This window comes from Rhopilema esculentum, chromosome 15 (assembly GCF_057945365.1).
Source record: "Rhopilema esculentum isolate cy_ngs chromosome 15, ASM5794536v1, whole genome shotgun sequence".
Lineage (NCBI taxonomy): Eukaryota > Metazoa > Cnidaria > Scyphozoa > Rhizostomeae > Rhizostomatidae > Rhopilema > Rhopilema esculentum.
The window spans coordinates 2,077,395-2,105,194 of NC_142829.1; the positions used below are offsets into that span (position 1 = coordinate 2,077,395).

At 35.9% G+C, this 27,800-nt stretch overlaps 2 protein-coding genes across 2 annotated transcripts; one reads left to right on the top strand and one right to left on the bottom strand.

Annotated features, from left to right (window-relative positions):
* The first annotated feature begins 84 nt into the window (after positions 1 to 84).
* LOC135685284 (SWI/SNF-related matrix-associated actin-dependent regulator of chromatin subfamily A containing DEAD/H box 1 homolog) lies at positions 85 to 27,766 on the top strand. Its single transcript, XM_065201173.2, has 19 exons — positions 85 to 1,127; positions 2,334 to 2,722; positions 4,561 to 4,599; positions 5,269 to 5,391; positions 7,478 to 7,551; positions 8,468 to 8,658; positions 9,471 to 9,530; positions 9,943 to 10,018; positions 10,568 to 10,703; positions 11,750 to 11,884; positions 13,458 to 13,535; positions 14,506 to 14,614; positions 15,319 to 15,443; positions 16,148 to 16,336; positions 19,380 to 19,498; positions 20,213 to 20,280; positions 20,880 to 20,994; positions 22,066 to 22,175; positions 25,018 to 27,766. The coding sequence occupies exons 1-19, from the start codon at positions 170 to 172 to the stop codon at positions 25,071 to 25,073; spliced, it is 3,150 nt and encodes a 1,049-aa protein (XP_065057245.2). The 5' UTR covers positions 85 to 169; the 3' UTR covers positions 25,074 to 27,766.
* LOC135685285 (trace amine-associated receptor 2-like) lies at positions 17,238 to 19,371 on the bottom strand. Its single transcript, XM_065201175.2, has one exon. The coding sequence runs from the start codon at positions 18,858 to 18,860 to the stop codon at positions 17,979 to 17,981; it is 882 nt and encodes a 293-aa protein (XP_065057247.2). The 5' UTR covers positions 18,861 to 19,371; the 3' UTR covers positions 17,238 to 17,978.
* Positions 27,767 to 27,800: the final 34 nt, after the last annotated feature.

The window sequence follows — 27,800 nt, forward strand, 5'->3', positions numbered from 1 at the left end:
GACAGCCCTTCTCAATGCTCCATTTGCGCGAATAAATTATGCATGAGCTTGATTTTTTTTGTGAACATTATGAAATGGCCTCTCAATGGATCATAATGGCGCGAAAAGCGTTCAGCCATTATTGTTATGTAAAATTGCTTCTTTGCTTTAGAAACTTTTATTCAAGGAAATGCTTAACTTCAATCGCTTTAAGTATCGGAGTAAAGCCCCTCTAGATTTCTTATCAAGAAGACAGAAAGAAACTTTTCCTGCTGATTCACAAAAAGAGGTTTGTAATAACAGCAAATTGTCAGAAGCAAGTGAAGTAAATAACGATGATAGCTTCAAGACCAGGCCTAGGCATATCACCGATTTGAAGTATGACGGTGAAGAATGCCAACATGAAATAGTTAGAGAGCACGAAGGAAAAGTTCCCGGAAAAGGTGAATGCGATAGAAATGTCAGCTCGTCATTGAAAGAGACAAGAGAATCCGACGAAAATACCATGAAAAAATTCAAAGTTTACACTAACCAGAGAGAACATTCAGATAGTATAATTCCTTCTGGAAGTGCGAATCATTCTGGGACTTTATTGGACGAGGGTCACATTTTAAAAGGAAAAGTTCTCACCGCAGAAGAAAAACTACGGAGAATGCTTTCGAATGGGCCAAAGAATTGTTCATCTTTGGCCAAAGATTGTTTAGCGGGTACTAAGAAGGACACCAAAGAAAACGATGATGAGTTTGGACGGAAAAGAAAAGAGCCCTATAAAGACACAAGTCAAAAAAGACAAAATCAAAGTTCTTTTTTTGACACTGTGAAGGTTGATTCCTATAAAGTTGAGAAAAAGAGTCCTTGTTCTTATGAGTCTTTTGTCCCTAAAGCTAAACGGAAAAGGGTTTTTTTGTTAGAAGATAGCGATGAGGATATTGAAACAAATAATAAACCAAGAAGTCCGAAAACTTCTAGTCTTAAAAACGTAAAAGGAAAGTTTATTGCTGAAGAATGTGAAGAAGATAGCCGTAATATTGAGAAGCTAAGAGAAATTTACTCACATTTATCCATATCTGAAGCCAAGGAAGCTCTAGATCTTGCAGGTGGTTTGACAGATGCTATACTTAATCTTGCAAAAACTCTGGATATCAAAGGTATTTAATTTTTTGATACAAGTTTAGCTCTTGAGATATTATTTCAATACGGTTTTAATCCTACTATCAAAGTCATGAATCAGTGCACCTTCATTAAGCATCTAACCATCTCCTTCCTTACTGTCTTCACCACACAAGTATCAGCTAGAGATCCATTCCCTGTTGTTTTTCATCAATTTGTGTCCCTTTGATTTTCTGTGCTTTTCTGTGCTGGTATAAGGGAACTGTTGCAGTGAAGTTAAGGGGACTGGCAAGTCACATATCTTAAATCGAACACAGTTTGCCAGGCTACCAACCTGTCTGTGGGATAATGCTAACACTTTCTGAGAAGACTGCATACTCAGATGGCAGAATTATGAAAAGGGGTGGATACACATACAAAGCTTCTATTATCTTGCTAGGCAACTTCAGCATAATACCTAAAAGCTCTAAATTATATCAGTTAGGCTGCACTTCTTGTTACCTAGCTCAAGGATGGAGACACTTCAAATAACTGGAATATGAATTTGTAACAAAATCCATATTTTTGTTTTACATAAAATTAATTGACTTTGTTAGAACAATTCTAAGCATCTGAATTTCAGAATTCCCAACTGCAAAGATAAGGAGATTAGGAGATTCATTTGTAGTAAATCCATTCTTAACATACCTGAAAAGTACATATATTTCCAAGTAAATTAGGAAGAGTTTCATACTTGATTGCATGCAATCCAGCCCCTTTCAAGCAAACTGTTCAACTTGCTGATGATTTTGAGTGTTCTGCGTGTGGGCCCGATTTTGTGTTTTTTTTCAAGACAGTGCTGTGAAAAAATCCATCCATTAAAAATTCCAGTAAAGATGGACTTTTTGCTTAAGTGTATAATGTTTCAGATTTTGATGCTATCAACTATTAGTTTATAAAAAGCTAGGATTTATTGGATATAAAAAATCTAAAATTGCTATTTGAGTAGAATTTGTTAGAAAGAAATAGTTACAATAATCTGTGTGTAAGACTATGTTGCCTCACAAACTTTTTTACATCTGTTTGCTATGCTTGCTTATATGTTTCTGTCTTTAAGAAGAGAGCAAAAGATCATTTGTGTATTAAATATATCAGATAAACATCAAAATGAATCGTTCTTTCGGTTAATGATTGGCTCAGTTACATTTTCTTGCTTCATCATGTCAACAGAACAAATTAATGTAGAATTATGTTTAAATTCACAGAAAAAGATTCATCTTCAAAGAAAGAAAAAGATTCATTATCAAGAAAAGGTGCAGACTCACTGCAAAAAACTGAAAACAACGTTTTACTGAAAAAAGAAAAGGCAGCAAAAGCTAATAGTCCAAAGGTGATTGAACTGGATGAAGAAGACAGATCAAGTTCCATCAAATCTGAAGAACTGAACATAGCATCTCGAGATATTGAGGATGAAGCATATGATACTACGGAAGAAACCGATGAATCCAGTTGTGAAATGACACAACAGGAGCTTTGTGTTCTTTCATTTTTCCAAGATGCATCATTGGCTGATATTGGGACAGTCCCTGGTTTATCAGAGAAGAAAGCTTCCATGATAATTGAACAAAGGCCATTTGAGGACTACAATGACTTGGTAAGTTTAATCAATATGGACATATTGGTCACTGCTAAAAATACTTCAAGCAAGAATGAAAACCATCTATAAACCTTTTAATGTCAACACAAGTAATGTATATTCCTTCATATTTACAATTAACGTGGATATTAAAAAGGTTTCAAAAACCATGTGCACGTTAGGCCAAACATCATTCTAGAACCAAAAACAACAACAACAACATTAAAGAGAGCTGATACTGCTCAATTAATTGTTCAGTTTTTCTTATTGAATTCTAACAGTCACCAAGTTAATAACAGTCACGTTGTTGGCTCCCATCAACTCCACAAGTATTTGGGTCATTCCATGTCAATGAGGAAAGGCATGTCACCCATCCTCCCATATATTTTTGTGTAAATATTGGTAACTACAAGGCTAGTAGAAGTTTCAAGGGAAATTGGGTCATTCCATGTCAATGAGGCTTGTTGTGTGGTTTTCACGAGAAATTAAGTACACAATATGCCCTGATATGGTCGATTGATCGATGTTGCAAGTGTCTATATAAAAGTGGTATAGTCGGAATGGTGCTTATGGACCTTTCCAAAGCTTTTGATTGTCTGCCGCATGATCTCCTTGTAACAAAACTAGAGGCCTATGGTTTTAGCTTTGGTAGCCTAAGAATTCTCCACAGCTACATTACTTCCCTAAACAGCTAGTTAGAATCGACTCTGGTTATAGTCTGTGGCTCAATATCACATTTGGTGTACTGCAAGGTTCTATACTTGGCCCTCTGTTATTCAATATTTACATAAATGACTTGATTTACTTCATTGAAGAGTCAGAAATAGGTAACTTTGCTGATGATAACAGCTTGTTCGCCTGTGACCAGAAAATTGAATGAGTGATTGCTAGATGATGGCTGCAAATCGGCTCAAGACTTGGCCCTTAGCTGCACTATGTTTGCTAATGGACAATATTTCCATTAGATAGTTGGTTCTAGTTAGCTAATTAGATATTTTATAAATAATACTTTTATAGACACCAGGCCATCTTGGGAAGGGCATGCCATCGTGCCTGCACACCTTGGCACACGCCCCATTTTTCTCTTCACACTGCTTTCGTTTTTGTAAATTTGTTGGAGCATTTTCCAAAGCCCCCTCTTGTGCATTCACAGTGCTCAAAGAAACGGAGTAAAAATTTCTTTTTTGTTTTGTTTTTACTGTTCATACTGCTTCCGTTTTTCTAAATTTGTTTAGAGGGTTTTGAAAAATCTCCTTTTTTGTGCGCACACATTGATCCAGTGCGTTTTGAAAAACCTCTATTTTTGTTGATGTCCACTTTTGATAGCATTGCGATATACCTCAATTTTATGTTGTCTTGTGTCGTTTTGTGTTGTTTTGTGTCGTTTTATGTCGTTATTATGTCGTTTTGTGTTGTTTTGTGTCTTTTTGTGTTGTTTTGTGTCGTTTTGTGTCGTTTTTATGTCATTTTGTTGTTGTTTTTGTTCTTTCTAATTAAATTTTTATGTTCCATTTGATAAATAGCTTTGATCAAAGAAAATCTATACCCTTGTACAAAATAAATGATTTTAAAATACATAGGTAAAATTTTCAAATTTTGTACTTTTGATAAATAGATAGACATAGCACCCCATTGCACTCCTTGATTTGCCGAGGTGTGCGATTCAATGCACGTCTGCAAATTCATTCCTGGTATGGCCTGAGATACATGATTTTATTAATCAATATTGCACCAATGAAAAATAAAGAATACAAAAATATGAATGCAATATTTTTTATTGCTACTTGGTGTTAATAGATTCTTTTACCACAGAGTTGAGTTGGGTGTGTTTTGTCTCAAAATGCTCTATTTTCTAGATTGCCAAACTGTCATCACACAAAGGAATTAGTGAAAAGGTAAAAATATTTGTTATGTTGTTTTTCCACAAATGGTAATACTAGAGATTCATTTATGACCATTACATGGTAAAATGCTGACCATTACATGAGAAAATCAAAAGAGTAAAATTCTTTGTTAGATTGATTCTAATAAGAATATTTCAAAAAGTTGCAATTTCCAGAGGAGTATTGTGTTCATCGCTACATTTCCAATTTTCATACACACAAATGCTGAGCCACCCTCCCCCTCCCATGCATTGCTTTTGCCCTAGAATCTCACTTATTTGTAGCTTGGAGTTTTTTATCCTCTAAACAACTTCAGAACTTGTCAAAAGTAAGATGTTGCTTTAGTACTAATATGAAATTAAAAGTGACATAGGCTCCAAATACAGATAAGATTGGAAATACAACCATTGCAGCAGCACCATGACGTCACTAAGATGGCATTGTGGGCTACACTAAGGGTGACTGACTGTTGTTAGGCAGTTTCACACATAAATTATTTGATATAGAATCTTCAGACCTTTTGCAGCTGTTATGTCTCTAGTTCTGTAAAGTTCGATTTTTTAGAGTTTTGTTTGATGTGAAATTTTTATGATCATTTGCACTCAGTTTACTTCCTTTTGTTCATCGACATCTTTTTCTAATTTAATTTCAATCTCAAGTTACTCTTCTGTTTTTCAACAGGTTGTTGAAAATGTCATAGATTTTATAAATCAGCAAGCTATGGTTGACGAGTTGATGCAAGAATGTCAAAAGATTGCAACTAGAATAACCAGAGCAATCAAGAATGTGGCAAATTTTAGAGAGGTATGCAAGTAATGCTTTCGTTTTCCTTGTCATATTCAAGGACGGCCCAACCAGGAGGATAGAGGGGGTTGTGGCGCCGCTTCGTTTTCTTAAATTTATCATTGTGTTCTTTGTTTGCCTTTTTTCTTAGCGCTTCACCCCCTTGCTTCCCTTGAGTGCAGACTCCCGTGGTCATATTTTCGTTATTAGGTCTGCATTTTAACGGCATCGAGGTCAACCTAGTGAAATATTATTATAAAAGACGCTAAAGTGTCGATTAAAGCCCCTGGGGGACTATATGCAAAGCGCTGATTTTTAGATCATGGGGCAAACAAAGTCGTCTTTTCAAGGCGTTTTGGAATCTTTCTGTATAAAAATAAAGGATCTCAACTTGAGTAGACAGAAAGAGTTCATTTCCTCTCTTTGACTCTTCAACTAAGTGAGCGATTAGCGTCTACGATTGGTCAAAACAAAGAACCAATGAAAGGCGCTCACGTTACTTTCGATTCACATTTTGATAAATATTCACTTTTTGTCTCTTGATCCGACAAATTATCCGACGTTTATACTGTGACGAGTGTCGGAAAAAAGTGCTTGAATGTGACATGTTTCCGCCTTTCCATGTTATTTTAAAGCTCTGATTGTTTAGCAAGGCCAGGGCTTTGACTATTTGATACATTCCCATTTAACTAACATTTGTAGGTTTGCAATCATTACAAAAAATATTCGTTTTCACTACACTGTGGAATCGTGACATTGTCGCTATTCTATCCGGAATAGTTTAGATTGTGCTTCGAGCTCATCTTTTCTACTCACGAAATGGAAATATGTAAACGCCTTTCCTAAACAATTTTGTTATGGATCTATAAAGAGATCGTAAGTATGTGTGTTGCAGGCAATTGAGACAGCAATTTTAGGGCAATTTACAGAGGAGAAGCGTTGTCAAACAAGACAATTCTATCGTCTTTCTTGAAAGTCTTTGAAATAACACAATGGAGCAAAGCAAACTCTCTCGTTTGTCCAAGTGATCTATTGCTCTTCTTCTCTATTTTTGTTTTATATAAAGTTGTAAGTGATGGTTATGCAAGCAAATTTCAAGTTTATGTTTACTAAATACAGTCTCTTTCTAACCATACGCTACAGTTCAGGTATAAACAAAAGAGCTTTATGGGAAACTTTAGAAACTTTACAGAGTAGGTACTTGTGAACCGTAATGATATGAAATCGAGGTATAGACAAAAATACTTGAATTTCTGATTATTCCAATAAATATTTTAATTACCATTGTGAAATGCTGGCCATGATTACTTAGAATACAAAGCGGCTTTTTTACATCTTTTCCATTTCTTTTCCCCAATGCTACTCCCTTTCCTCCCCGCTCTCCTTTCTCCTCCCCCTCCCCCTCCCCCTCCCCCAAGAACAATTTAATAGTTTAGCCAAAAACACTTTCCAGCGCAATGTTAAAAACCGTACTTCCAATCGCCTACTTTGTTTAAAGGTGGAGAGGGAGATGACCTACTTCGGATTGGGAGAGGGTTTCTAGAGGATTCCCTTCAATTGTGATTAAGATTTTCCTTTGAGCTTTGCGTAGAGAGGCCTGATTTGAAGGCAATCTGTCACGACGTTGATTGATTTTAAGAAGAAAAAGTTTTTTATTGTTTCCAGTCCCCCTTTTATTTATCGCATTGTAAAAAATATGGCGGAGCGCTGGAATCGTGTTTAGGCTATTGTTCCAGCTATTGTTCTCGTTAACCAATCCACAACGAGACAGATTGCCTTTAAAGCTTCTTGTTAATTTCCACTACCAAAATCAGAAAACAAGTTAGAGTTAAGCTGTTTTTAAAATATCCTTGAAACTATTTCATAACCACTCTTAACTGTTTGAAATGCGAACTTTGACAAAAAGGAGGTGGCATCTCTGACATATTTAATGAAACAAAGAATGAGGAAGATGGAAGTCAAAGAGGTAGAGTAGAGAATACCCGTCTTAAAACAGGCCCTTAATTTTTTATCCTGAATAAACTGAATAAACATAAAATAAACTGTTGTTTTGATGATCAATGTTTTATTATTTTGTTTTTAATTTTGATTTCCTTTCTCAACATAGGATGGTGACACAACAGACCTTGATTTCGAAGATCATGCCCTCTTTTCAAAACAGCCAGCAATCTTGAACTCGAGGTATTTTGATAAACAATGTCATTTCAAATTTATTGCAAAACTGTTATAAGTTGTACCAAACCCTAGCTGCAGGATAATGTGCGTGTCTTATCAACGATGGCCACATATACCGTTTTTTATTTCATTGGTACCTCTGACAAAATTGTGAATGATATAAAGTTGTTTTTGTTTTTGTTTGGCTTTAAGTAAGAGTATCTTGTTTTGCCGTATAATGTTTGTAACTTGTTTTACCATAGAAATTGAAGAGAACATTGTTTGAACGTTGTTAGGGTATGACATGACTGAATTCCACTCCCTGTCTGGTTCATTTGTTGGCGAAAGATGCATATCACACACGGAACCAGACTTCTCAACAGATTTCGTTATTCTATGTTGTTTTGGTTAGAAATAACGTTTTATTGATCAGTAGATTACCAACCACCGAATAACGATTTCTGTGACAGTCCCCGGCATAAATGATTTGTAAGGCTATTTCTGTTACACTTCTTTTCTTGTTTCTCAAAAAGGGTTTTATTAATAATTTTGCCCAAATTGTGGGCCTAAGTTTCTCCAAAACTCAAACATGAGGCCCTTTTCTAAAAAACGTCTTTTGAAATTTTTCCCCAGTTTCATAAAAAAGATGTCAAACCTCTTTGAACGTCCTGATACTTGAAACCGATGCTGGGCTCGTCTCCCCCCTCTAATTAATGTTTGTTTTAGAGATGAATATGCTTATTATCGATGACCTCTTAACATTACATAAAGAATGATGTTCGGGGTTGTGGGTGTGGGGGGGGGGGGGTGTTGTTTGGTGGTTGTGCGTCAGAAAATGTGCCTAAAGAATTCAATGTTGTGTACCAAGACTTCTGGTAGGAAAAGTAGATGTAAGGATGCATTTTCTGTATCTAAATTAATTTCGCTTTATCACATTTTTCAGTCATCAATTGAAGCACTACCAACTATCCGGATTAAACTGGCTCATTGCATTGCACAAGGAGGGGGTGAACGGAATTCTGGCTGATCAAATGGGTCTAGGCAAGACAATCCAAGCACTTGCTTTTATCGGGTACCTGATTGAGACGGGGAACTCTGGACCGCATGTTATTATCGTACCAAGCTCGACCTTCGGTATGTGTCAAAATTTATTAGCAACTTTTCCTTTTCGAGCAGCGTTTAATCATATCCTTCACAACGCGTACGTTGGTCGAGGTTTCTCTTTTTCTTGAAGTCTTCAGCTACTCAAAGGATTAGCGGCCGCCGGTTGCCCAAAATCAGGAACCAATCAGATGCGTTATTCTGAACATGATAGACAGTCACGTTTTTTGTTGGTCCGAACTTCGATCTGATTTCAACTCACCTTTTGGTCACATCTGACTTTTTATATTCGGCGTGTCGAAAGTGTTAAAGCAATGGCAAACAACTAAGTAAATATTTCACTTATCATTTCACTAAATATTTGACCAAACATTTTACTTCACTTAAAAAAAGATTAACCAAATATTTTCTTGAAATCCTTGTGTAATGAATAAGGAATTCTTTGTTTTCTATTTCAAGAATGACCTACACGAGTTCTTTGAAAGTCAAGCTAAAGAATCTGCCCCGCTTCTGTTGTAACACCGTTCAAAATGCACACTTTTCTTGTATTTAGCATGTCAATTTGAAAACTGACGTTTTTTAAATTTGAAGAATTTTTTGCTTGCCTTCAAAGTTCAATGTGTTAATCCACGATTAATTTTCGCGTATTCTGTCATTAAGCATAAATTCATGCTTTCTGTTTTAAAAATTTATTTTATTAATCATCTTATCATACTAGACTAGAATACACCCTTAGTTAAATCCTTTAATTCAAGACTCCGCTTTTAAGATCAGAAATAACTATGGAATTATGTACAAAAATTGGAACAATAGCTTTTATTCACTATAATTTTCCATCTTTCTAGACAACTGGGTACGTGAGATCGAAACATGGCTACCATCGGTCAGTTACTTACAATACAAGGGTACGTTTTTCATTTCAAAGTCATGGTATAGCAACCTATAATTCTAGTCAAATAATGATGATTCTTGAAAGGACTGTTCAAAGGCTTCTACAGGACAAAAAAGAGAAAGGTTTTTGTAAACGTTTCCCGAATCATTCAAGGTCGGACTTGCATGAGGAAAAATCTTTTGATATACAAAAAACTCAAGCTACAGAAGCTCCGCCTTTTCTAAAATGTGAATTGGATTGAAGTTAACTGTTGAAACGAAAAAGCTTTCCTAAGACACAAGTAGAACAGGTTTCAAAAACTTTTTTTCAAACCACGTCAGGCCGGACTAATATGCGAAAAAGGCTTGTAATATCTTTAAAAAAACTCAAGCTGCGGATTCCCCATCTATAGATTTTGTGTTAAATTAAAAGTATTTTATTCAAAGGGTCACAGGATGAGAGACGCTCATTGCGTGAGGAGATCTTGTACGGGGAAGAGGAGTATAACATTATAATTTCCACGTAAGTTCTTTGTTTTTGTTTTTTATTTTCAAGGCAAATTTAAAATGGTCTCTAACTGTAAGGCAAGGGAATATGTCTCTTGTACCAGTTAGAGGTTTGAAAAAAGGCAATTGAGTGAATGAAGATTATTCTAAGCAGGCTTTGGCTGTCCTACTTTTTACATACATGTTTTTTTTTCTAAAGAAAGACAGATTGTTTCCTTCTATTGTCAAGCAATAATGAATTATCACTTTCTACAGGCTTTTACCCCAGTTTTGAAAGTGCCGTTGATTGAATTAGCCTCATTATCTTAATCTTGTAGTGCAATTTTTCATTATGTTTTTCCTCAGACCGCGCAAAAAAATATATCTGCAAATATTTAAGTTTATATTCTGGCCTAACACTAAATTGTAAGATCTCACTTTTTAAAAACAAGATAATTTCAACGTTTTCCGTCAATAATTACGCATGCAAAATATAAATAGATTTTTCTACACAATCAAAAATCGCATAATTTTCCTCCCAGATGCCAATTCGTGGTGCCAGGCTTTGACTTTCCTTACTTTCCAGATACAACATAGCGATTAGCACACCAAAGGACAGGTCTTTATTTAGAAAGCTTGAGTCTCACTACGTCATACTGGATGAGGGCCACATGCTGAAGAACGTCAAGTCTAATAGATATAAATACCTCATGGATATACGGGTATGCTATCTTTTTTACGTCGTAATATTATAGCTCGATTCCGTTCCTGCTTTCAATGTTAAACCTAAATGCGAGATTCCGTTTCAAATGCGAGATAATGTCCAACTAAGACAGTGTCGAAAAGAGATTGCAATGGTTAAGCTCTGCCTTTAAAAATTTGGAACGATTTTCCCAAAGACATCAAACTGCCTTAAAATGTTACAACGTCCAAAAAAAATAAAACATGAAATTGGGCATAATGCTGTTGTGGCTGTTTCTCAACCAAATGGCCTACGTTCATCTTCCAGTTTGGTGAGGGAGATTAGGTATTGGGGAACTGGGTGCAAGAAAAGTCAAATTTACATAATTGCTCCGCATTTTTCACATGCTGTGAGAAGTTTATATTGCAAAATTCAAAAAGCTTTCCATTCTGGTGCTAAATTGAAGGTCAAAGTAATCTGGAAAAGCTGGAAACTATTTTCTGCAATACAACTATCGACCTTTGTTATCAGACATGTGCTTCCATTACTGCGATTGGTGTTTTTATCAGTGTTATAATTGGTTTCGCATTATGGGTCTTCATCAACTGTGCACACGTTAAGGGATTCATGAATTATATATTTATATATCTCCTAATATTCAATAGCTCCTATCTCTAAAGTTTTTTAAAATATTAAATAGATTCTCAATAAAAAAGCAACTTGTTTGACGTTTCGCTGTAAGCTTCTTCAGAATATACATATATATATATATGATTGATCTTCTCACTAACAATATATATAACAATATGATTGATCTTCTCACTAAACATGGGCTCCGACAAAGGTTGAAAAGTGGGGGGCCAAGGGTAAATTTAACATCCATAGCAAAAGATTTTGAAAAAAACGCTATTGTTTTGCAAAAATGTGGGAGGGCCAAGGCCCCCCCGACCCTCCCTTCGTCGGAGGCCCTGCTAAATCGTTTGCAGATACAGCCAAGCATATAGCAATCCCAAGCTTTCATCCATTCAACTTATGTTTTCTTCTCATTTCTAGCGACAATCCCATGTTTCTCTTTTCTTTGCACAGGCCTCAAGGCGACTGTTATTAACTGGGACCCCAGTGCAGAATAATCTTTTAGAGATGATGTCCCTGCTGAGTTTTCTTATGCCTGATTTGTTTGCTGATCGTTTGAATGGTATTTCCATGCTTTTTGGAGCAAAAGTAAGACTGGTTATCACTTAGCGCAATATTAGCACAGTGAGAGGAAAAATCTAATTTGTAGCGCGACATAAGCGCGGGTCTAGACGCGAGAGTGAAAGCTCATTTGTAGCGCGAGATAAGCGCGGGTCTAGACGCGAGAGGGAAAGATCATTTGTAGCGCGACATAAGCGCGGGTCTAGACGCGAGAGGGAAAGCTCATTTGTAGCGCGACATAAGCGCGGGTCTAGACGCGAGAGGGAAAGTTCATTTGAAGCGCAACGTAAGCACTGGTTTGTACAGGAGAGGAAAAGCTCAATTTGTGCTATTCAGTTCAATGTGTTGGTAAACAAATTGCTGTACATTTCGCTAAATGAAGAACAATCTTGAAGTGGGAAACAGTTATCTGAAATTGCAGGCACATTTTTTTCACGGAACAGTTCTTGAAGACGATGCACCTTACTGCTCTTAGGGAAGCATGTTGATTTTATGATACTGTAATTTGTAAAAAGTATATGTAAAAATGCAATTAAATGTGTACGTTGCGTGTGGTACATCATCCAAAATAACGATAGTATAGTTAGCAAATAAATTGAGTACCAGAATGAAAATAAAATAGTTTGATTGTTAACATACGACGTTTCGAGCATGTACTCGTTATTGAGTGGCTAAAAAAGAAACGAGCCGAGCAAAGAGAAGGCGAGATTCGATGATAAATAGAAAAGAATGCGAGATGCGACGCAACCGAAAAAATAGAATAGGGGAAAGGGAGGAAAGTAAGAAAGAGTAGAAAAAGATAGAAAAGTAAATTATTGAAGGAAATTGAAATGTTTATTAACACCATTAGGATAAAGAGTTTTCAGGCTAAAAATTTAACGTTTCTCCAAAGTCTTTCGTTTGGTGGCGTCTTGCGGTGCATGCAATAAGCCAAGGATGGACATGGCGGCAGTAGAATGATTGGAGGAGTTAAAATGTTTAGATATGTTGCTATCTGCATCGCTCTGTTGTTCTTCTGTTAGATGGATTTTGTTAGCAACATTTCTCAAGGGTTCTCGTTGGAGTACATGCTCGAAACGTCGTGTCTTTAGCAATCAAACTATATATTCCCATTCTGGTGCTCAATTTATTTGCTAACTATATTATCGTTATGCAAAAAATGAATGACCTTCCGAGGGCTCGTCTTTCGGGGGTTTGGTGTCTGTAGCTGTATGTGGAGGAAGCCACAGTCTGCAACGGGCGTTTGAGCCGGTTATGCAATGTTTGGCCTAACACTGCAAAGTTGGTTGATATCACATCTGAACCATGTTTCGATAGGCGTTTTAAAGAAAATAGGAATGATGCTATCTTTATTCACCTATGCTGTTCTTTTTCCTCCTTTTTGCTGCTTTGTTAGCGGCGGGCTACACATTTCAAGAAATTAAGCAGAACTGTCAATTTGTTAATTCGCCATGTCGCCATTTGCGCCTGTTTGTATTCGCGTGAATATCCACCGCATAAAATTGTTCCTGCGTCGCTTTCATCGAATAAGGAATTCCCATTGTTAGTTTTTGTGATCCAAATTTTATGTTTTTGAAAATGATCTTTTTTTCATTTGTAGGCAAAATATCATGGGAAAATTATCAACACAGCCAAGCAGATTTTAAAGCCGTTTATCCTAAAAAGAACAAAAGACACGGTAAATTTTTTATGTATCAGCTACTGTGAATTCTCACAAACGATTTCCTATTTCATTTTAAAATTTAGTTTTTTAGATTTTAAATTTTAGGAAAAAGAAAAACATTAAAAGATTTTTCTTTAACACCGAGAGTCAACATTTGAAAATAAGTCCATTTCTTTGTAACTTGAAATTAGGAAATTAATAATATCATCAGAACCTGTGGTTCTTTCGGAGAAGCATGTTCTTTTCGAGTTTATACTTTTTATGCTTGATATCAGGTTTTAAATGAGGTTTTTTAACCTTCTGCTTTGTTTAATGCGAACATCTTTGGATGTGGTCTCCTCACATCAAATTTTCTTGAAATAAATTTTAACTACCTGACTATTAACTAGGCCATTCATTACGTGAAAACCAAATATTTCGAAGGTTTGTCCCAAGTGTCGAATTGTTGATTTGAGCACTAAGAAGTAAAAGCGCCATAGAAAGTTTGCTTTACTCAATTCTTTGTTGCATAGATGTAGTTGTCCTTGTCGAAATATCAGCTTTTGATCCTGGAGCATTCACAAGAGTGCAAACAGGATAAAGGTTTACTACGAAACTTATACGTAAATACGACTTTATTTTACTTTTGTAAGTACGAAAATTATGCCTCTAACTAAGCGTTTCCTATATAGTTTACTTTACGCGTAGTTGTACGCATCCAGCATGCAGTTAACCTAAGGTCAGTTAAAGTGTTACGCAAACTATATGTGGCATATTGTGAGCTTTTCATGAACAAATTGCGTAGGTATTGAGAAGCGAGTTCGTTTAAGCTCTTAAAGACCATTGTTTTGGATTCAGTTTCGATTAGTTCTTTTATAGTCTTCAACCCAAGTTTTCTAATAAGTGGTTGGCTGGGTGCGTCGAAACAGCTGTTTGTAACAAGCCTAGCAGCCCTGTTTTGTAGCTTTTGCAAACGATCAAATAGATTTTAAAATCTACCTTTTAGGTACTGAAAGATCTTCCAAAGAAAATTGAAAAGCTGCTCTACTGTGAAATGACCGATCATCAGAAATCCATGTACAAGTCATTGATGGCAAAATGTAAAAAGTTAGCAGGTATACAGAGGGCTCCTCTTGCTTCTGCATTTTTTAATTAATGCTATCTATATTGTAGCAGCTGCTTGTCGTTAGTTGCATTATGAAATCCGGTAAACCGAATCTCGCATTTCAATATTGTTATTCCGAGATAAACGGGTAGTGTGTCCGAATGGCTTGTCTATACAGCATCTGGTTTAAGATTGGCAGAGTTGTCACTAATTTTTGAAGTTTAAGGCTCACATTTATAAGTTCACATACACAAGTTCACATTTATAAGTTTACTAAAGTTGGTGTAGTCTCCCTTGTCATGCCATACCAGACATATTTATCATGCAATGAATGAATATTATGTTCAGAAGATTTATTTCACATGTGAAATGCGGAAAGTTAAGAACAGATCTTGAATAATGATGGACGAAACTATGAATTTGATTTCAAGTTGATTTGGCTTGCTGAAAAAAAAATATGTATTAAAAAACAGGAGAGTTGTCTCGTGTGAAAGGAGCAGTTGTGTTATTCTTATCTAATGATCAGCTTTAAGTTTCAAGAAGTTATTTTCATAAATCAAAGATTTTGGCGACGTGTCATATGAATTTCTAAGTATTTTAGACTAAAGATCAGTTCTGATAACAACTTTGAGACACAGTTCCTATAGAAATCGTCCTGTGTACGTGGATCTTTAATAGTAGACATCAAGTTCATTGTGTTTTCTATTCGTGCAGCTGACGACTATTCCACGGCGGTTGCTGTCTTCATGCAACTAAGAAAGGTTGCGGACCATCCATTACTGGAACGAAGCCTTTATAATGACGAAAACCTTAGAAAGATGGCCTCGGATTACATCAAAGTAAATCATTTTGATCACTCCTTTAAACTATTTCATTAAACAAATTTATTGAAAATATCGGGACTCGTGTTCCTTATGACTTTGATGCCTTTAGAATTTCCTTTTTAGTACGGCCTAAAGGAATGCAAGTTTCTATGTTGTTTAGAATGAGCAGGAAGTATACAAAACAAATAAAAATCTGCTCTCTGTTCACGTGGCATCTGATGTCTGATGATATGAGAGATCCCGTATTGAGCCAATACGGTATCTTGCCAATGTTTAAGTTTTTTGTATTCACCTTAAGCTTTATTTTTCCACCAATTGGGCCTTCTACAAATCAATTTGATTAGTTATATAAATAGCTAAACGATAAATAGGTTGAAATTGGAAACCTGGCTCTTGAAAATGCTATTTTGATGGTGATTCTTCTAGTAACGGAAAGCTGTCTGGTATGTGGCGTGCCTGGTGTTTCGTGACCAGAGCTTCATGGAATAGGCCCGGACTCCGGTACTAAGGCCCGTTCCTTGTGGGATATTTCTAGAGTACACATTTACTGAAAATCAGTGAATAGACAAATGGGTTTTGTAATGGTTTTTGACAGGATGCATTTTTGTGGTTGGTAAAACGATTTAATCAGTTGTTGTATTGACCATTTTGACTCATTGTAGTTTTTCTCGATTATTTTTACATAATTTTGCTCATAACGACTCTGTTTGATCTATTAGCAATATGAAAATCGAGAATCGTGTTTCGAATATGTATTAGAGGACATGGAAGTTATGTCAGACTTTGAGCTGCACATTTTATGCCGTGAAAAATACTACCTCAACAAGCATTGTCTACCAACCGAGGCAATTCTGAACTCAGGGAAATTCAAGCAGCTAGATGAACTACTTCCGCAAATGAAATCAAAGGTTTGTGTTTGGGACTCACGTTTCTTTCAGATTTTACTTTTCTTTTCAATCTTTTTTTTGGTTTTTTGTCGGTTCTGTTTTAAACTTTCTGACTGAAAATGCACCGTATCTAAATAGGACAAATATACGATGTTACAGGAAATTGTTAAATGAATAATAAAGGATCGTTTCAGTCAACCTCAACAGTCATGTGCTCGCGTTGTTGATTGGCCTATTTCGATCCACAACTGATTGGCCACAACTTTGTATATGTATTTCCTAGCGTAGAGTTTTCAATCTATGTTCTGACGTTTTATACTCTGAAGAGTGTCAGACAAAAAGCTTTAGTATACACAAATGTTTGCTTTTTGCAATGCCATTTTTTAGTTTTGTACCACCAAAAGATTGAAAGCTAAAAGATTTGCTGATGATGTTAGCCAGAATAGCTATTTTGTGACAGCTGTTGCTCTTTTTTGTGTCATCGTAATATACTTCAATCGACACACAGATGTCTTTTATTTTGCTTGAAGGAAGAAAACGCAGGTTAGGCTGTCCGCCAGACTCTATGAAACTTGAAATGAGTAGTAATACGAAGCTTGCTTTTTGGCTTTTTTGTTTTCTATGTTCATTTATAAACAAAGATGGTTTATACTGCAATGTTGAATGTAATCTTGCAAGAAACTTAGTACCATCCTTACCGTTTTTCAATTATTGAGAACATCACAATATAAGAGTATATTATATTTTGAAACTGTGTAAATGTTTCCTCAGTTACTGTTCTGTTTGAGTGACTAGAATGCCAAGTGAGAGATTCTAGGCTCTGAAACCATCCGGCAAGATAACGTCATATGCATTCGTCAGTCGCTCATCAATCTTGACATTTAGCAAGCTGTCTAGGTGATATTAATTATATGTCATAGTGCATCATCTAGACCAAGAGCCCACCTCTCATGGCACCTTTCTCTTTATGTTTTATTTTATATAATTCAAGACTAACTTTAATTTGAGACTCCCTTAAGAGTCACGAATGTTCCTACCACAGAATACATTATTCAGTGTGAAACTGACGTCATCGATTTTAACTGCGCATGCGACAGTACCACAGATAAGACTGTGCTTTGCTACTCCTTCTTGTGCATGCAACTCTCTAAGATTACGTCATAGTTTACTGTTTATGTGCAGATGTTGCAAAATTTTGAAACCTTCAGACAAACACTGGCTAGTGCATTGGTAGATTCTAAATAGATTGAGAGGCATTTAGAGTTTTCTCAATAACTCCACCAATTAACCATTCAGATTAACTAATATGATACAAGCATGCGAATATGCAAAACCAATCCCACTAAGTTTAAAGACTACCAGTTTGATTGTTTCCCCATTGTCAGTCGACAATGAAATAAAAGATCAACTTTTAAATATCACAACTTTACTTGAATGTCGACTTGCAAGTTTTATTTTTAGCAGGTTATTGTGCTGTTCTTAACACATTACTGCATTATTTTCTTTGGTCTTCAAAAGCAGCTCGAAGAAAGGTTTGCTAGCCTTCTTCAAGAGATTTCCATTGCCTAAACTTGGCTACATCTGTTCGAAAACATAGCTAGATATGGACACCTCCAGTAACATCGCCAACCAAGAGTTATGATTAGTCCTACTAAACAGGCTGTTACTCAAATAGACTTTTGATTGCCTGCCGAACGCAAGACATTCGAAAACAGTATACCATTGGATTCAAAGTACTGTTGAGAAGTAGCAATAATCTGGTCCATAGAGCGACAACGGCTTCGTTCACTTTTTGCGTGCAAATGTCTAGGGGTTCCTTTCTTTTGTAAGCTGCGAACAAAGCGGGGGCGTTGCATGCCACAAACATTAACAGCAGAATCACGATTGTGTACATCTTGCTTTTGTTTTCTGTTGCAGTGGTCGCTGGGTTCTGGGCTTCTCCTTCAATCTCTCCCAAACTGAAGACCATTCGTTGCTGTTTACGGATCACAATGTAAATGCCTGTATAAAAAATTATCATTAGAATGAACCCGGCAAGACCGCCTATCTTGATAAATGAGTAGTATCCCTGGGGTTGTGTGAAAAATATGATCACCAACAGGCCATTCGATGCTGCCAACATGTACGCGTAAACTTTACAAGTCACAAGTTTTTGGTAAATAAACGGAAAGCAAATTGCTAAAAAACGATCAGCTGTTATCACGAACACGTGTAGAAGCGATGTGCCAACAGACAGAACCATCGAGTAAAGAAAGACTGTATTGATAGTTGTCAAATGTGCTAAATCGTTTACAATGCTCACTAACAACGTCAAGTATATAGGCTTCGAAACAAAGCCTACAAGAAGATCACTGATTCCCAAGGAGCCTAGGAGTAAATTCGCAGGCGAATGTAGAGGTCTGTGTTTGGCAAATGCGACTATCACTATTGTGTTGGCACTGATGGTTATTATCGTTGATACCGCGCAGATACCGATTATCACCAGTGTTGATAACCGAGCGTATTGGGTTGTTTGTATAGGACAAATTCCGATGGATTGGTTCATCTTGTTCTTTAAAGCTCAGCAATCTGTGACTAGTAGCTATTGTTATGTTTGACAACCAGTCTTCTCTTCTTACTATTCTTTGTCACAATCTGACCGCTTTATCGTCTTGCCGACTATTCTGGGACTATTATAATGCTTCAGGATAGCTTTCAAGTTAATATTGTTTGTCTTTTTGGGCCCTGCAGCTTGCTTTGCCAATGATAAACTCCTCTTACTAGTTCTCACAGGCTCTAAGTTATCAACACGGTTGATTAAGAATTCAAACTTGTGAAATTACGCAGGCCAATTCGCAGGTGTCTTTGACAAAAACAACAGATGACCCTCTGCTGTTACATGATTTTAAATTTTCGCACGAAGTAAGGTCGAAATTTTCCCCGATGGTTGGTTGACTTTTAATATCCGATAAACTTTTGATATTCACAACTTATAGTTCAAATGTCAAAAGATCGTTTTAATCTCTATGACCATTGACAAGATCTTTCTCATGAAATGATCAGAATATCTGTTTCTTTATTGCAGGATAGTCGTGTATTGATATTCAGCCAGTTTACCATGCTGCTTGACATTCTGGAGACGTATTTGAAACATCAGAATCACAGATACTTACGTCTTGATGGGCAAACACCGGTATCGTCAAGGTGGGCCCTTTTTCGTGTTTATTAAACTGCAACTCTTGTAAAGGCAATTTCAAGCAACCCTAAGTTCAGGGATAATTTGCAACATGTAGAGAACAAGGAACACTGCAACGCGCCGAGAGCAAATAGCAATGAACACAAGCTAATAAAAAGTAGCTAGTATTTCGTCCCGGCTTTCCAGGCTTCATCTTTTCGCCGCCAGCACTCCATTGGAGTCCGTCGAGCAGCCTGCTACCGTGGCCTTGCCTTTATTTACATAATAGACAAACTCTGGCTCCAGAATCCTGGCTCATATCACCATATCGTTTGTAGTAGTGCTGAATAAGTGGTGCAATTCAACCTTTTCAGAAGCACGTCATCTAGCTAGAATTTAACCTCCATTTTCTCCATTAGTATCTGTCAGTTGAAGGCATAAAACAGTTCTGTATAAGATGTGCAAGCTAATGCGCACTTTGGAAAAGGCTATAATTTGAAGGTTACGGCTGTTTCCTTCTAATTAAACCCCTATCAACATGAAATATTTCTTTGGTATAAATGATTTGTAAGATTATATGTGAATGGAGATGTTTACTTCTCAAAACTTCATGTTATGAGAAAAATTATCCACAAAGTTGTCTCAAAAATGTTCATATAGATCTTTCTTGATGGTAAATATTTTAAGTGCAAGATGAATTGTTATTTCATTGTTGCTTAATTGTTCCCACTCTCTGAAAACAGGCAGTCTTTAATCGATGAATACAACAGTAACAGAGAAATATTTGTTTTTCTCCTCTCAACTCGTGCTGGTAAGTTCTAAATTGTCAGCAATTTAATTTTAACACTATGTGCCACAATAAATATCTCATATTTATGGAATGCATTTTACAAGCAATTTTTGTTTTTACATGACAACTGTGCACGGGCGATGAAAGTAGTCACTACATCTTCTGTTAGTTATTAAAACTGGTAATGTTACGGGGATAGCATCAAAGCATTTCCACGCAATGTTCATGTAGTACTGGCCAGATTTTGTCTTTTGATAAATTTGGAATTCACAGTTTTGGACAAAAAGTCTGCTGAATCTTGACTATTCTTCAACTTCTCAAAGAATGCTGCCCCCATCTAACACAGTTTTATTAAGAACGACAGGCTTGTTTTTTCTCCATGTTACTTTTGAAATTCGGTTGTTTTTGTCTTTTATCCGATTGTCTATGTTAATTGCAAAAATTATTGTATCTATAGTGCGTGTGCTTATTTAAGTATGGAATTTTCAAGACAAAAACAGACCGGGAAAACTCAACAAAAATAAGTAACAGAGAAAATAATTATGCAACTTTAAAGATAAAGATATTGTATACGGAATTTACGTAGCATTTTTGCAAACTGTTTCTTCGCTTTTTTCTAGGTGGACTGGGTATAAATCTGACGTCAGCAGATACAGTCATAATGCATGACATCGACTTCAATCCGGCAATAGACAAACAAGCTGAAGACAGGTGTCATAGAGTTGGACAGACAAGGTAGGCCGGTTGTGATTAGGGTTTGACAGAGTTCTGAAACCTTTATGGTTCCATGGCTGTGAACCGTAGGAAGGTTGTTCAACGATGCTGTAGTTTTGAAGAAGGCAAATGTATAACTTGACAGAGTATATACAATAAGAGGAATTTACTTTAGTACTTAGGCTTTTTTTTGCCCGACAAAGTAAAAAGACTAAATCGTAAATGATTCGACTAAAAGGAAAATTTTGAGGAATGCGAATGGGGTAAAATTTTATCCGTAGGTCATTCTCTAAACTCTTAAGTGTAAGAATATTTGAAAAGTTCCTATTTGAAAGGATAGAATGGGTAAAAGGCACAAAAGTTAAATTGAAAGTATGAAGATATCAATTGTGGTATCTATTTTACTCTTATCTAGAAAGTCTATGATTGACAGGTTGTGAGATCATTCAAAGTCTATGATTGACAGGTTGTGAGATCATTCAAAGTCTATGATTGACAGGTTGTGAGATCATTCAAAGTCAATGATTGACAGGTTTTGAGGTTGTGAGATAAGTATCCAAAAAAGTTCAGTTCTTCTGAAATGTGGTTTTCTGGCTTTAGGGTCCACAAGATGCTTTATAATTTGGAGGGGGTTTTGTAAGTTCTAGTCTTCCAAAATTGTCCAGAAATATCGTCCTTTTATGCGTCCCAATTCAACCGGGTCCTGATGATGCTAACATCCTTTCTTCGCCATCTTCTACCACCTCTTTCATTTTTTGAACATCTACTCATATATCTTTTTTTTAGCTGTACCCGCTTCCCTTTTCTCTTTCTTTCCTCATTATCTTCTTTTGCCTCTTCTATCACCTCTTACTTTTCTCTCTAATCGTGAGTGCCTGCATCTTCTTCTCTGAATCTCCAGATAGTGCATGTTATTTTTTAATCTTTTTTACAGATTTTCTTGATAATGATAGAATAAGCAAAATAATCAAATGACTCTTAAGATATATGCTCATGTTTTGTAATACTTGAAAAACAAGATTTATCCGAATATAGATTTAATGATCAGCTTCTTGCATTGTAGTTTTCACCCTTTTATCATTTTTAATGCAGAGATGTCACCATATACAAGTTGATTTCAAAAGACACAATTGAAGAGGCAATGCTTGAATGTGCTAACAGAAAATTGAAACTGGGAAAGGTCGCTGAGAATCTGGAAGTTGGTAAGCCGTTCTTTCTGTGCTAACGTATATTTATTACAAATGTTTTTTGCTTTTGCTCTCATAACAAGTCTTTTTAGAGTTGGCTGTGAGGAGGAAAGTCACACAAGGCTAATTGAATTGCAACTGGTTAGATTTGATATGCATTGACATCCTTCAACTATCCATTGTTATCCTCCTACCGCTAGGCTTTTTGTACAAATCCTTACCTATTTAGGCCCAGATTTGCTATCCAAAAGTATCTTGCCAAAGATCAAGATTTTTTGATGAGAAGAACAGGCTACAGATTGGCCTTGTCCTATCATAACACAAAACTGTGCATTATTAAGTGTAAAGCAACCTCAACGGGTAATTTTTGCAAGAGTGGTGTAGACTGTATCACAAATTGTAAACAAGGCCAAGTCCTGTGATCGAGGCATCGAGGACAGTGATGGGAGTTCTTCAAGTCTGGATTACGATAAACAGATTTTATTTTCGCTGATTAATTCCATCCTCATTGTTAGTATGAACACAGAAACAGAGGATGGAATAAAAATATATATTTTGTGGGGAGACTTTTGACTAGAATAGAGCAAATTTTTCATAATTTACGCTAGCAAGGAAAGGAATTTTACTTTCGAATCAACTGTTTCAACAACAGTCGAGTGAGATGAGGCACCCCAACATGCCAACAATTATTGTCTCTACCGGGATATCCACATTGAAGCCGCAAAACTATAAGATGTATTTTTGTTATCTATATTTCAATTGCTTCAAACCCATACTTCCCATTCTTCAATATAAACAGACCCAATGTTTGTATGTTGAAGAATCATACAGCTGTAACTGCCAACACTATAAAATTTATACGATTTTGTCAATAGAATTATACGTATTTAAAAAGTAATGAACATAGATAAAATTACAGAGGTTTGATAGGAAAACTACATGTTCTTAAGTGACATGATCAATACATTCAGCTGATTTTGCACATTTAGAGATATTTCATAATGTTTTTCGGGTTATGAGATCCAAATTCATTTATTCTAGAAATAGATATTTTATGACGTCACCACTTAAGAACTTTATGGAATTCGCTCTTTGATAAGTCTGAAGCACAGACTGAATTCAATATTCAAGTTTATAACACGAACACTTCGTTTGTTTGAATGTTTCATTATGAAACTTCTCGGCATCCCATGCAGTTCTTATTTTTGAATTGGTCCCTGGGTCTTAAGTTTTTACTGTATTTGTGCACGAACTGTTTTACGTGGTATTACGAGCTCTCTGTCTTTCTCAATCTGGCCATCAAGCGATTTGATCAGTGTATTCCTTCAAGCATTTGGTGTGATGGTGAAATCGGATCTCAGCTTCTCACAATGTGGCATTACTAGCCCGATTTAGATTAAGGTGGTTCTTTTCTTGGGGCCAAGTAGATCCATTTAGTCTTTCGCTAATGGCAGAAAAAATGTGATATTTCTTTTGTTGTCTTTGATAGCGATCCTTATCCTTCCGTTTAAGAGATTTTAGTGTGGATTTTCTTAGCTTAGTTGGCTATCACTGTTTCCTGCAGTAGTTCAAAAGTTAGGCCCACTATGGATTTCTGCGTGTATCCCTGTGTGCGAGAAAATAGGTCACTGCTGGAGAAATTGCCAAAGCTGGAGTCCCCATCAATTTGAACCAATCAAATTGCGAGAAATATAAAATTTCTGTCTATACTCTCTGTCTTGATTTTGAATCTTCTCTTTCTGATGCTCCAAAGCAAAAATGCTAGCTAGTGTAGTATGGGAAATATTTGAGAGAAGTTCATTTAATAAGCCCTAAAACTTGATTCTACTGTGGTAGTGAACTTTATGAAAATCCTGTGAGAATTATTTCGCCGGTTATAAACGCTAATTGAAGTCGTTCCTTTGTTTAATGTGGTTTGTTTAGATAAAAGATTTGTGGTTTTTTAATATCACACATTATTAGCGTTGACTGTAGAAGTATATGATGTAAGACCATTTTTCCTCGAAGGCAACTGCTGAGCTTCTTTTATTTGCTGTGTGAAGAAACCTCTACCTGGTTCTTCGTAGAATTGATAGCGAGAAAGCAAAAATTGACAGAAGAATGCAGCCTTGTGAAGAAGGAAGCAAGATTTGATTTTATCGATTTATGCGTTTATGAAATCGCTAACTTCTGTCAAAAATCCCCACTTTCATCGTTTGCTAGATGCCAGCTGTTGCCGAGATAGGAAATACAGGTCCGCCTTCAAAAGTAAAAACTTATTAATGGTTATTTTGGGTTTGGGAATTTCATGGTCATTATAATCACTATCTTTGGGAAGCTTTTAACTAGCATAGTTATCATGAAAGTTTTAAGAGCTATGACATTTGAGTTGCTTTCGGTAAATCAAAACTGTTTTCCCTATATTTATTTAATTGCTTTGCTGGTTAAAAGTGTCCTTACCGATGTGAATAAACTGATATACAATGCTTTGTATTGCTTCAATGTAGTCCTGGTGATGCGAAGCAAGGTCTTGGGTTTTACTGGCACACGAATTTTCGATTAACACCCATTTTTATTCATATTGCTTTTAATTATACCATTTGTTTCGTCTTCAGAAGCATTCCAAAGTTGTAGGGATAAAGATGAGCACTTTGTCATTGAGAAAGAGCTTATTTGAAAAATCTCGCGAAGAATTAACTTCCGAGAAACAGAATTTTGCCAAAAGTGGAGGGGGCATGTGCCTCCAATGTTCCCTAGTTGAGATGCTTCTGCTTGCAATTTTTTTAATCTGCTACTTCATAATCTAATTGCAGCTCTTACAATGGCAAATGAGTTGCTCCATGCTTTTCTTCAACTAACATGTTACAATTTTTCATAGATGATTCAACCTCTGCAGATGTCATCAAGTACTTAATGGCAAATATTTCGTGCTGAAAACCTGAAGTTATAATCGATTACAATTGTACCGACTTGCAATTTTCAAGAGGTTTGTCGGCAATGCTATTTCAAATTTTGTTTCAAGCAAACAAGGAGTTTGCTTTTGACATGTCTCTCATTCCGAAGTTATTGCAGTGTACATGTGAAAGCCGTTTTCAAGAATTCATGATTTCTCTCACTACTTGAATACCCTATTAACTTTCATGAAAATATGCCTTCTAAGCAATTTCTTACAAAGTTTTGTTTATCGCAGAAGTTTTTGTTGACTTTTGTTGTTTTTAATTGTAGTTTTTAAAGTCGAACTTCAATCGCTGTGTAAATTTCTATGCGCTATCCCCCCCCCCCATCCCCCCCCCCTCATAAATGTATCTTCCTTAAAGATTTGCAAATTATAATACTGCTATTTTAAAGTGAATTTTCAGGTGTATTTAAAAAAGTTACCAAATGTAATGGCTAATGTTATTGCTATAAACCAAAAAAATTACGTAAGAGTTTTATTTAATGTTTCGTTAGATTTTAAAGACTCAAAAACAATTTTCTATGTATTCAAATGCTTATAGTATCTTAGAGGGTCAAAAAAATAAAGCCTAAAAGCCGAGTTATGCAACGAAACAATATTCAACAAGAATTATAATATGCCTTGATTAAGTCTTGTTAGTATTCCAATGAAGAATTTTCTCAAGAGTAATCCTTTCACGTCGTCATCTTTTTATTTGAATATTCATGTTCAAGTGAATTAATTCAAACTTGTTTGATTTTATTCCTGGCTTAGAGAATATTCAGGCAATAGAAATGTGGGTTCAAGGATTTGCAAAGTACGAGTGTGCTCTTTTCCTGGTGTGTAAACACGGGAATTAATATGAATACCAGCGAATATTCTTCAGATCTTTTAAGAATATTTTTACAGGAAAGAATTACAGAAAGAGTAGCCCTAAGTGGCCAAAGTAGCTTCAGTTCGTCCCAGTTGTTGTTTTAAGGTCTTTGTCACCTCGAAGAAGGATTAACTGTTGCACACATTGCTGTTGTTTTCTCTGTTTAACAACATGAATGTAGTTTCTTCAACATATTATTCTTTAATTATTTTTGCATGTTAAAACTGAAATGATATTCCAAAGACTATAAATACTACTTTATTGACTAGAATATTAAAAGAAGTGGAAACGATTGCTCTTTCAAAAATTCTTCATCGAACACAAGATTAAAGCAAAGAATATTATCATTTATGTTGAATATGCTTTCGTGTAACCTGGCTTTAAGGCCTGCTGCACCTTGAAGAGAATTTTCCGGGCATTAGTAATTCTCATTTGATCTATTGCCGAAAATTTACATAATTGCCATCGTTATGTAATTTTTCTCTTTGGTTGCCCACTAAACACTACGTTTATGATAAGGCTAACTCAACCTACAATGATTGGAAGAAAATAAGAAAAAAACTAACTGGAATCGTATTTTACCATTACGTTGCAGAAAGAGCTGAGAGACGCCATTTTCAATCAGCACAGCAATCTAATCGCATATATAAACTGTTCTCAGTATAGTTCTATTCACTACACCATTATCTCTTTGAAAACAAGTTTAAGCTATACCAAAAATTCGGTATAAAAATTTTGTTCAAAGGAAAGTCCAATTTAGTTGAAATCCGAGATTCAACTTTTCTTCACCCGCAAACGTAGACTCTAGCGATGCTACCTCGAGAAAGCCAGTGAAATATCTTTACAAGAAATTTTTAACGACCTCAAAACTCGATATTAACCCCACCAAACCCCCCCCCCCCCCCACGACCTGTTGGAGGCGAGCTCAAGACCTCAAATGCATTTGATGGTCCCGTGGCTTGACTTACGAGATATCAGCTTTATTGGTCCCATGGCTTGGCTTGACTTGCGTCTGTTTCAACAGCTTTCCTATTTCCTATAGGATATACTCTCTGAATGTCGGTCCTGTCTACGCTATTTCTTGATGTCCTTAGATAGCTTAATTAAACACTCAGTCATCGAATGTGGCAGTATTATTCTAGAACCACATAAGAGAGTATTGCTTGTCAAGTCTATCGACTTTTACCCTCGGATTGGCTGAAAAGGCTTCATGCCAGTGACATGCAAATAACTCATTGTTACTTTAAGTTTCATGCTAGTGCCAGTGCTCAGGTGAACTGAAAGTATTGTTCTCATGAAAAAGACACGAGACAGGTAGACTTGGAGGATTGTCTTTTTGCGTTGCATCGGTATTAGGGCAATTACAATCTAATATAATTGCTTCTAGCATTGCAGAGTTTACTTTAAGTTCACTATTCTGTCGTTAAACGATGTAGAATCCTCTTTCATTCCTTGTCTAATATTTCATCGTCACTTGATCTGTTCCCTAAAATGTTTTATACGACTATGTTTGACAATAAATATATCTCGTGGCCTTTTAATTGAATTATCTTGGTTACTCTCCCCAATGTAAGGCAAGCCTTACCCATCTAGTCAAGAGTTATTAGGATAAATTAGTGAGAGCGTTTTCCTGTTGTATGTTATAAACATTTTTTTAATTGAATGTTATATATTAGGAAAAAATTTGAACATTCGTCTGGAAAAAATATTAATCTTATTGGGTAAAACGGTAAAGCAATATTTACAATTATTTGAATTTGCATTAATAAACTACTTTAATGTTTTTATGCTTCTATTAAATATCAAAATTTTGTTTTCTGAGTCTAGTTCTTCATGTTTGTTATGCCAACGC

Excerpts from the sequence above, each read along its gene's own strand:
- LOC135685284 (XM_065201173.2), top strand. The coding sequence starts at position 170 with ATGCTTAACTTCAATCGCTTTAAGTATCGGAGTAAAGCCCCTCTAGAT. Across the intron at positions 5,392-7,477 it reads ATGTGGCAAATTTTAGAGAG|GATGGTGACACAACAGACCT; the intron begins GTATGCAAGTAA and ends TTCTCAACATAG. Across the intron at positions 7,552-8,467 it reads CCAGCAATCTTGAACTCGAG|TCATCAATTGAAGCACTACC; the intron begins GTATTTTGATAA and ends CACATTTTTCAG.
- LOC135685285 (XM_065201175.2), bottom strand. The coding sequence starts at position 18,860 with ATGAACCAATCCATCGGAATTTGTCCTATACAAACAACCCAATACGCT.